At 41.6% G+C, this 12,500-nt stretch overlaps 1 protein-coding gene across 2 annotated transcripts in view; it reads left to right on the top strand.

Moving 5' to 3' along the window:
- The window catches only part of vdrb (vitamin D receptor b), a 38,659-nt gene extending 29,222 nt beyond the window's left edge, over positions 1–9,437 (top strand). For both annotated transcript variants that reach the window (XM_030776127.1, XM_030776128.1), the window contains 4 exons: positions 7,717–7,897; positions 8,132–8,283; positions 8,461–8,577; positions 9,077–9,437. In XM_030776127.1, the coding sequence (XP_030631987.1) occupies positions 7,717–7,897; positions 8,132–8,283; positions 8,461–8,577; positions 9,077–9,330 (704 nt within the window). In that variant the 3' untranslated portion in view covers positions 9,331–9,437. The remainder of the gene's footprint in view (positions 1–7,716; positions 7,898–8,131; positions 8,284–8,460; positions 8,578–9,076) is intronic.
- Positions 9,438–12,500: the final 3,063 nt, after the last annotated feature.

The following is a 12,500-nucleotide window of genomic DNA, read 5'->3' on the forward strand; positions in this document are numbered from 1 at the left end:
TAATACATTACCCTCCATCACTGTGACTAATACATTACCCTCCATCACTGTGACTAATACATTACCCTCCATCACTGTGACTAATACATTACCCTACATCACTGTGACTAATACATTACCCTACATCACTGTCACTAATACATTACCCTCCATCACTGTGACTAATACATTACCCTCCATCACTGTGACTAATACATTACCCTCCATCACTGTCACTAATACATTACCCTCCATCACTGTCATTAATACATTACCCTCCATCACTGTGACTAATACATTACCCTCCATCACTGTCACTAATACATTACCCTCCATCACTGTCACTAATACATTACCCTCCATCACTGTGACTAATACATTACCCTCCATCACTGTGACTAATACATTACCCTCCATCACTGTGACTAATACATTACCCTCCATCACTGTGACTAATACATTACCCTCCATCACTGTCACTAATACATTACCCTCCATCACTGTCATTAATACATTACCCTCCATCACTGTGACTAATACATTACCCTCCATCACTGTCACTAATACATTACCCTCCATCACTGTGACTAATACATTACCCTCCATCACTGTGACTAATACATTACCCTCCATCACTGTGACTAATACATTACCCTCCATCACTGTGACTAATACATTACCCTCCATCACTGTGACTAATACATTACCCTACATCACTGTGACTAATACATTACCCTACATCACTGTCACTAATACATTACCCTCCATCACTGTGACTAATACATTACCCTCCATCACTGTGACTAATACATTACCCTCCATCACTGTCACTAATACATTACCCTCCATCACTGTCATTAATACATTACCCTCCATCACTGTGACTAATACATTACCCTCCATCACTGTCACTAATACATTACCCTCCATCACTGTGACTAATACATTACCCTCCATCACTGTGACTAATACATTACCCTCCATCACTGTGACTAATACATTACCCTCCATCACTGTGACTAATACATTACCCTCCATCACTGTGACTAATACATTACCCTACATCACTGTCACTAATACATTACCCTCCATCACTGTGACTAATACATTACCCTCCATCACTGTGACTAATACATTACCCTCCATCACTGTCACTAATACATTACCCTCCATCACTGTCATTAATACATTACCCTCCATCACTGTGACTAATACATTACCCTCCATCACTGTCACTAATACATTACCCTCCATCACTGTCACTAATACATTACCCTCCATCACTGTCACTAATACATTACCCTCCATCACTGTGACTAATACATTACCCTACATCACTGTCACTAATACATTACCCTCCATCACTGTCACTAATACATTACCCTCCATCACTGTGACTAATACATTACCCTACATCACTGTGACTAATACATTACCCTCCATCACTGTGACTAATACATTACCCTCCATCACTGTGACTAATACATTACCCTCCATCACTGTCACTAATACATTACCCTACATCACTGTGACTAATACATTACCCTCCATCACTGTGACTAATACATTACCCTCCATCACTGTGACTAATACATTACCCTCCATCACTGTCACTAATACATTACCCTCCATCACTGTGACTAATACATTACCCTACATCACTGTCACTAATACATTACCCTCCATCACTGTGACTAATACATTACCCTCCATCACTGTGACTAATACATTACCCTCCATCACTGTGACTAATACATTACCCTCCATCACTGTGACTAATACATTACCCTCCATCACTGTGACTAATACATTACCCTCCATCACTGTGACTAATACATTACCCTCCATCACTGTCACTAATACATTACCCTACATCACTGTGACTAATACATTACCCTCCATCACTGTGACTAGTACATTACCCTCTATCACTGTGACTAATACATTACCCTCTATCACTGTGACTAGTACATTACCCTCCATCACTGTCACTAATACATTACCCTACATCACTGTCACTAATACATTACCCTACATCACTGTCACTAATACATTACCCTCCATCACTGTCACTAATACATTACCCTCCATCACTGTGACTAATACATTACCCTACATCACTGTGACTAATACATTACCCTCCATCACTGTGACTAATACATTACCCTACATCACTGTGACTAATACATTACCCTACATCACTGTGACTAATACATTACCCTCCATCACTGTCACTAATACATTACCCTACATCACTGTGACTAATACATTACCCTCCATCACTGTGACTAATACATTACCCTCCATCACTGTCATTAATACATTACCCTCCATCACTGTGACTAATACATTACCCTACATCACTGTGACTAATACATTACCCTCCATCACTGTGACTAATACATTACCCTCCATCACTGTCATTAATACATTACCCTCCATCACTGTGACTAATACATTACCCTCCATCACTGTGACTAATACATTACCCTCCATCACTGTCACTAATACATTACCCTCCATCACTGTGACTAATACATTACCCTCTATCACTGTGACTAATACATTACCCTCCATCACTGTGACTAATACATTACCCTCCATCACTGTCACTAATACATTACCCTCCATCACTGTGACTAATACATTACCCTACATCACTGTCACTAATACATTACCCTCCATCACTGTGACTAATACATTACCCTACATCACTGTGACTAATACATTACCCTCCATCACTGTGACTAATACATTACCCTACATCACTGTGACTAATACATTACCCTACATCACTGTGACTAATACATTACCCTCCATCACTGTCACTAATACATTACCCTACATCACTGTGACTAATACATTACCCTCCATCACTGTGACTAATACATTACCCTCCATCACTGTCATTAATACATTACCCTCCATCACTGTGACTAATACATTACCCTCCATCACTGTGACTAATACATTACCCTACATCACTGTGACTAATACATTACCCTCCATCACTGTGACTAATACATTACCCTCCATCACTGTCATTAATACATTACCCTCCATCACTGTGACTAATACATTACCCTCCATCACTGTGACTAATACATTACCCTCCATCACTGTGACTAATACATTACCCTCCATCACTGTCACTAATACATTACCCTCCATCACTGTGACTAATACATTACCCTCTATCACTGTGACTAATACATTACCCTCCATCACTGTGACTAATACATTACCCTCCATCACTGTGACTAATACATTACCCTCCATCACTGTCACTAATACATTACCCTCCATCACTGTGACTAATACATTACCCTCCATCACTGTGACTAATACATTACCCTCCATCACTGTCACTAATACATTACCCTCCATCACTGTCACTAATACATTACCCTCCATCACTGTGACTAATACATTACCCTACATCACTGTCACTAATACATTACCCTCCATCACTGTGACTAATACATTACCCTCCATCACTGTGACTAATACATTACCCTCCATCACTGTCACTAATACATTACCCTCCATCACTGTGACTAATACATTACCCTCCATCACTGTGACTAATACATTACCCTCCATCACTGTGACTAATACATTACCCTCCATCACTGTGACTAATACATTACCCTACATCACTGTCACTAATACATTACCCTACATCACTGTGACTAATACATTACCCTCTATCACTGTGACTAATACATTACCCTCCATCACTGTGACTAATACATTACCCTCTATCACTGTGACTAATACATTACCCTCCATCACTGTCATTAATACATTACCCTCCATCACTGTGACTAATACATTACCCTACATCACTGTGACTAGTACATTACCCTCCATCACTGTCATTAATACATTACCCTCCATCACTGTCATTAATACATTACCCTCTATCACTGTCACTAATACATTACCCTACATCACTGTGACTAATACATTACCCTCCATCACTGTGACTAATACATTACCCTCCATCACTGTGACTAATACATTACCCTCCATCACTGTGACTAATACATTACCCTCCATCACTGTGACTAATACATTACCCTCCATCACTGTGACTAATACATTACCCTCCATCACTGTGACTAGTACATTACCCTCTATCACTGTGACTAATACATTACCCTCTATCACTGTGACTAGTACATTACCCTCCATCACTGTCACTAATACATTACCCTACATCACTGTCACTAATACATTACCCTACATCACTGTCACTAATACATTACCCTCCATCACTGTCACTAATACATTACCCTCCATCACTGTGACTAATACATTACCCTACATCACTGTGACTAATACATTACCCTCCATCACTGTGACTAATACATTACCCTCCATCACTGTGACTAATACATTACCCTCCATCACTGTGACTAATACATTACCCTCCATCACTGTGACTAATACATTACCCTCCATCACTGTCACTAATACATTACCCTCCATCACTGTCATTAATACATTACCCTCCATCACTGTGACTAATACATTACCCTCCATCACTGTCACTAATACATTACCCTCCATCACTGTGACTAATACATTACCCTCCATCACTGTGACTAATACATTACCCTCCATCACTGTGACTAATACATTACCCTCCATCACTGTGACTAATACATTACCCTACATCACTGTGACTAATACATTACCCTACATCACTGTCACTAATACATTACCCTCCATCACTGTCACTAATACATTACCCTCCATCACTGTGACTAATACATTACCCTCCATCACTGTCACTAATACATTACCCTCCATCACTGTCATTAATACATTACCCTCCATCACTGTGACTAATACATTACCCTCCATCACTGTCACTAATACATTACCCTCCATCACTGTCACTAATACATTACCCTCCATCACTGTGACTAATACATTACCCTCCATCACTGTGACTAATACATTACCCTCCATCACTGTGACTAATACATTACCCTCCATCACTGTGACTAATACATTACCCTCCATCACTGTGACTAATACATTACCCTCCATCACTGTGACTAATACATTACCCTCTATCACTGTGACTAATACATTACCCTCTATCACTGTGACTAGTACATTACCCTCCATCACTGTCACTAATACATTACCCTACATCACTGTCACTAATACATTACCCTACATCACTGTCACTAATACATTACCCTCCATCACTGTCACTAATACATTACCCTCCATCACTGTGACTAATACATTACCCTCCATCACTGTGACTAATACATTACCCTCCATCACTGTGACTAATACATTACCCTCCATCACTGTGACTAATACATTACCCTCCATCACTGTGACTAATACATTACCCTCCATCACTGTGACTAATACATTACCCTCCATCACTGTCACTAATACATTACCCTCCATCACTGTCATTAATACATTACCCTCCATCACTGTGACTAATACATTACCCTCCATCACTGTCACTAATACATTACCCTCCATCACTGTGACTAATACATTACCCTCCATCACTGTGACTAATACATTACCCTCCATCACTGTGACTAATACATTACCCTCCATCACTGTGACTAATACATTACCCTACATCACTGTGACTAATACATTACCCTACATCACTGTCACTAATACATTACCCTCCATCACTGTGACTAATACATTACCCTCCATCACTGTGACTAATACATTACCCTCCATCACTGTCACTAATACATTACCCTCCATCACTGTCATTAATACATTACCCTCCATCACTGTGACTAATACATTACCCTCCATCACTGTCACTAATACATTACCCTCCATCACTGTGACTAATACATTACCCTCCATCACTGTGACTAATACATTACCCTCCATCACTGTGACTAATACATTACCCTCCATCACTGTGACTAATACATTACCCTCCATCACTGTGACTAATACATTACCCTCCATCACTGTGACTAATACATTACCCTCCATCACTGTCACTAATACATTACCCTCCATCACTGTGACTAATACATTACCCTCTATCACTGTCACTAATACATTACCCTCCATCACTGTGACTAATACATTACCCTCCATCACTGTGACTAATACATTACCCTCCATCACTGTCATTAATACATTACCCTCCATCACTGTCACTAATACATTACCCTACATCACTGTGACTAATACATTACCCTCCATCACTGTCACTAATACATTACCCTCCATCACTGTGACTAATACATTACCCTACATCACTGTCACTAATACATTACCCTACATCACTGTGACTAATACATTACCCTCCATCACTGTCATTAATACATTACCCTCCATCACTGTGACTAATACATTACCCTCCATCACTGTCACTAATACATTACCCTACATCACTGTGACTAGTACATTACCCTACATCACTGTGACTAGTACATTACCCTACATCACTGTGACTAATACATTACCCTCCATCACTGTGACTAATACATTACCCTCCATCACTGTCACTAATACATTACCCTACATCACTGTCACTAATACATTACCCTACATCACTGTCACTAATACATTACCCTCCATCACTGTCACTAATACATTACCCTACATCACTGTGACTAGTACATTACCCTACATCACTGTGACTAATACATTACCCTACATCACTGTCATTAATACATTACCCTCCATCACTGTCACTAATACATTACCCTCCATCACTGTCACTAATACATTACCCTCCATCACTGTCACTAATACATTACCCTCCATCACTGTGACTAATACATTACCCTACATCACTGTGACTAATACATTACCCTCCATCACTGTGACTAATACATTACCCTCCATCACTGTCACTAATACATTACCCTACATCACTGTGACTAATACATTACCCTCCATCACTGTCACTAATACATTACCCTCCATCACTGTGACTAATACATTACCCTCCATCACTGTGACTAATACATTACCCTCCATCACTGTCATTAATACATTACCCTACATCACTGTCACTAATACATTACCCTCCATCACTGTCACTAATACATTACCCTACATCACTGTCACTAATACATTACCCTCCATCACTGTCACTAATACATTACCCTCCATCACTGTCACTAATACATTACCCTCCATCACTGTGACTAATACATTACCCTCCATCACTGTGACTAATACATTACCCTCCATCACTGTCACTAATACATTACCCTCCATCACTGTCACTAATACATTACCCTCCATCACTGTCACTAATACATTACCCTACATCACTGTCACTAATACATTACCCTACATCACTGTCACTAATACATTACCCTCCATCACTGTCACTAATACATTACCCTACGTCACTGTGACTAATACATTACCCTACATCACTGTCATTAATACATTATCTTATATTGCTGCAACAAACGCATTTTTCTATATCACTTTCTGTAACCTTTATATACTTGGTTCTGTACCAGTAATCAGTGTCTCTAAATATGTTATCCTGCAACCTCTTTGTGTTAAAGGGTTTTATGTGTGTGACATAATGATCCGAATTCTTCTCAGAGCAGGTCTACATCACTGTCACTAATACAGGTCTACTGGTCTCACCTGCCTCCTCTTTTGGTATTCTGCCCTGTTTCTCTTTTCCCCTTTTTGCTCTCTCTCTTTCTCTCTTTCTCTCTCTCTCTCTATTTCTCTCTTTCTATATAGAGTGTGGGGACAGTAAGATGAATTTGAGTAATCTGTTGCTGATGTACCAGGAGCAGGACTCCAGTCCTGACTCTGTGGATTATGAGAGCTCAGGCTTCTCCATGCTGCCCCACCTGGCAGACCTGGTCAGTTACAGCATACAGAAGGTCATTGGCTTTGCCAAGATGATCCCAGGATTCAGGTACCACTGTGTGTGTGTGTCTGTGTGTGTGTGTGGAACTTCAACAAATTTAATGGAATGCAATTCTGTTAATTTAACTGATTTTAAATGTCTGATTTTAAACGTGTGTGTGTGTGCGGCGCATGTGTGTGTGTAACGTGCACATGCATGCGCGCACATGTGTGTGTGTGTGTGTGTGTGTCTCTGCGTATGCGTGCGTGCGTGTGTGTGTGTATGCGTGTGTGTGTTTTACAGGGACCTGAGTGCTGAGGACCAGATTGCTTTGTTAAAGTCCAGTGCTATTGAGGTGATAATGCTGAGATCTAATCAGTCCTTCAGTCTGGATGATATGAGTTGGAGCTGTGGGGGACCAGAGTTTAAATACTGTGTAAATGATGTTACTAAAGGTACTCGTGAATACCTCTCCTTCTCTCTCTCTCTCTCCTTCTCTCTCTCTCTCTCTGCTTCTCTCTCTCTTACAAACTCCTTTTTTAATCTTACAGGAGATCATATTGGTTTGATTGTTTCAGTGGCGCATTTCTGATTTAGTCATGGTCTCTCTCTCTCTCTCCCTGTCTCTGTAGCTGGACACACATTAGAGTTGTTGGAGCCTCTGGTGAAGTTTCAGGTCGGTCTGAAGAAGTTGAATCTCCACGAGGAGGAACATGTCCTGCTGATGGCTATCTGCTTATTGTCACCTGGTAAGAGACACAAGTGTGAGTGTGTTTCTGTGCCAGAGCTTGTGTGTGTGTGTGCATGTGTGTGTGTGTGCATGTGTGTGTGTGTGTGCGCATGTGTGTGGGCTTCTGTATGTGGAAGATCAAATTATAATGTAATTTTCTAATTAAAGAACAGCCAGAAATGTTCCTGTGGTTAAACATACATACATTTTTAATAAAAGAACAGTCATAAGAACAGTTTTAATTAAGAACAGTCATAAGAACAGTTTTAATTAAGAACAGTCATAAGAACAGTTTTAATGAAAGAACAGTCATAAGAACAGTTTTAATGAAAGAACAGTCATAAGAACAGTTTTAATTAAGAACAGTCATAAGAACAGTTTTAATTAAAGAACAGTCATAAGAACAGTTTTAATGAACTGACCCATATTATTTTATTAAAATGTTTATCCATTGTCCCAAATTTATAGTTCATTGATGTGTGTGTGTGTGCGTGTGTGTGTGTGTGTGTGTATCATAGACCGTCCCGGTGTGCAGGACCACGCCCGTGTGGAGGCGTTGCAGGACAGGTTGTCTGAGGTTCTCCAGGCGTACATCCACGTCCATCACTCCGCTGGCCGGCTGCTCTACGCCAAGATGATCCAGAAACTGGCCGACCTGCGCAGTCTGAACGAGGAGCACTCCAAGCAGTATCGCTCGCTCTCGTTCCAGCCCGAGCACAGCTCCCAGCTCACCCCCCTGGTGCTGGAGGTGTTTGGGGGTCAGGTGACTTAGCAGGTCCCTCAGCGCTGTCGGCGTTTACAGCCTTGGGCCAGCGTTAGTCAACCTGGGGGGCAGAGCCAGGAGCAGTATGTGTGACAATAGACTGTAGAGTGTGTATGGACAAAAGCAGAGAATAGGTACACACACAGAGTATATGGCCTGAACTGTTGTGTGTGTGTGTGTGTGTGGCTGTGTGTGTGCGCGTGCGTGTGTGTGTGCGTGTGTGTGTGTGTTAGACTCACAGTGTTTGTGCCATAAAACGCAGGTCATTTTATTCAGCATAAACCAACAGCATTATACACAGTGTATAACAGAGCTCCACACCTCTGTGCGTGTGTGTGCATGTGTGTGCGTGTGTGTGCGTGTGTGTGTAAGCACATGCATGCGCTGCGTGCTGTTATTCATGTATTTTCACCTCCTGCCTTCGTATTGACAGGGGCAGTAATGCTAATGCTAATGCTAATCCCTAAATCTTAACCAGTCAAATATATCAGCCCTGTTCCCTGCAGCCCCAGAGGCTTGACTGGCAGTGAAAGGATCCCTGTTGACTTTTGCTTCTCCTGAGATCTGAGCTTTGAGAAGACAGACCCAAACCTGCTTTTTCTGGTGGCCACAAATGTTCACACATCATCAGCCTAAAAGTGAATCTGTAGCACTCTTAGCTAGGCTTATGTGTGTATATATAAATCTCTTTCTCTCTGTCCTCTGTGTGTCAACACTGCCGTCCTCATGGAAAGGTCGGTGTAGAGTTAAGTGTGGAATCCTTATGATGGGTTTTAATAGGGTGTCTCAGTGAACCGGGTCAAACTCGTATCATTGGTTCTGTCCCAGTCTTCTTCCTCTTCTTCTTCCTCTTCTTCTTCCTCTTCTTCTTCCTCTTCCTCTTCTTCCTCTTCTTCTTCTTCTTCCTCTTCTTGTCATTGTTGTAAAGCAACAGTAAATCGTACGTCCCGTCAGTAGACCATGGAAACACAAATGCCGTCATACTAAAATACCTGAATAAAAATAAATAAATAAAAGATAAAGTATGAGTGCCCTGCGGTGGACTAGCGACCTGTCCAGGGTGTTTCCCCGACCTTTCGTCCAGTGAGCGCTGGGTAGGCTCCAGCACCCCCCACGACCCTAATTTGGATAAGTGGCTTAGAAAATGACTGAATGAGGAAACTATGATTTATAATATGATTTATAATATGATTTATAATATGAGTTATAATATGAGTTATAATTTTGAGTTATAATATGATTTATAATATGAGTTATGATATGAGTTATAATATGAGTTATAGTCACATGTTCAGGATCCATCCAGTCAGTCTCCATCTGTCTCAGCACAGACCTGACTCAGTCACTCAGAAATGCCGTAGAAATACCAGTATAACCAGTCCAACTCCAGCACTCTTCTCTCCACTAACACATTTAGAGGCCAGTGTCGAAGAACTGGGACAGAACTGATGTATTTGACCCGTGTCTAATAACACACACACACACACATACACGTGCGCCCAACCTCCCAGACCTTTGAGAAGTGTTTCACTTTTGAAAAATTCAAAAATGTTTGAGGAAATTTTTGGCTTTGTCATGACAGAGTCTTTAGCGCACTCTCTCTCTCTCTCTCTCTCATTTTCTCTTTCTCTCTCTCTCACTCTCACTCTCTCTCATTTTCTCTTTCTCTCTCTCTCACTCTCTCTCTCTCGCATTTGCTCTCTCTCATACTCTCACCCTTTTTCTCTGGAAGTGCTGTTTTGTCGTCTGCCTCCCTCTCCTGGTTGTGTAGTGACAGTGCACCTCAAGTATTAGTTGTGTTGAAAGTTGAACTTTAACACCCTGAGCTGGTTTATATGCAGTTCTTCCACAGACAGACCTGTCTCACACACTCTACCAAAGACAGACCTGTTTCACACGCTCTCCTACAGACAGACCTGTCTGACACGCTCTCCCACAGACAGACCTGTCTCACACACTCAACCAAAGACAAATCTGTCTCACATATAGGCCTCTTTCTCACAGATGGTCATTGTTCAGACAAGCCTTACTCATCCACTGTATCTTTGTTCTTTGGACTGTGTGTGTATGTGTGTCTGTGTGTATTTGTCTGTGTGTGTGTGTGTGTGTGTCTGTGTGTATTTGTCTGTGTGTGTGTGATGAAGAGTAGGGACCCAGCGGGGTTTTCACATTTTGTGAAAGGCTTGTTTTGTGTATTGTGATTAGTTTTATTTTAGCGACAGTATAAGACTGGTCATGATCCTGCTGTTGGTCTGACTGAACTATCAGAGTGCACTTACAACTGCCTGGCGTTGACCTATTACTGATCTATTGACCTATCACTGATCTGTTGACCTATCACTGATCTGTTGACCTATCACTGATCTGTTGATGTCAGTCCATCATTCTGAGAGCAGGGTGTGTGTGTGTGCTTGTGATTTGTTACAGAAATCACCACTGCAACAGAGAAGTGCCCTCAGACCCTTTAATGAACTATCTTTAAACACTGGGTTGATGGCAGAACAGGCAGCTGGAAACACTGGGACGGTGGACCTGTTGCTCATCAGTTTGGTAAATTTGGGATGTGGAAGTTGCCGCATGATCATGATAAGGTTTACTGGTCAGTACACGCGGCTGTGTCTGTTAGCCAGCGTGCGTCTGTGATCATGATCATGATAAGGTTTACTGGTCAGTACACGTGGCTATGTCTGTTAGCCAGCGTGCGTCTGTGATCATGATCATGATAAGGTTTACTGGTCAGTACACATGGCTGTGTCTGTTAGCCAGCGTGCGTCTGTGATCATGATCATGATAAGGTTTACTGGTCAGTACACGCGGCTGTGTCTGTTAGCCAGCGTGCGTCTGTGATCATGATCATGATAAGGTTTACTGGTCAGTACACGCGGCTGTGTCTGTTAGCCAGCGTGCGTCTGTGATCATGATCATGATAAGGTTTACTGGTCAGTACACATGGCTGTATCTGTTAGCCAGCGTGCGTCTGTGATCATGATCATGATAAGGTTTACTGGTCAGTACACGCGGCTGTGTCTGTTAGCCAGCGTGCGTCTGTGATCATAATCATGATAAGGTTTACTGGTCAGTACACGCGGCTGTGTCTGTTAGCCAGCGTGCGTCTGTGATCATGATCATGATAAGGTTTACTGGTCAGTACACATGGCTGTATCTGTTAGCCAGCGTGC

The sequence above is a fragment of the Chanos chanos genome, chromosome 6 (assembly GCF_902362185.1).
Source record: "Chanos chanos chromosome 6, fChaCha1.1, whole genome shotgun sequence".
NCBI classification, from domain to species: domain Eukaryota; kingdom Metazoa; phylum Chordata; class Actinopteri; order Gonorynchiformes; family Chanidae; genus Chanos; species Chanos chanos.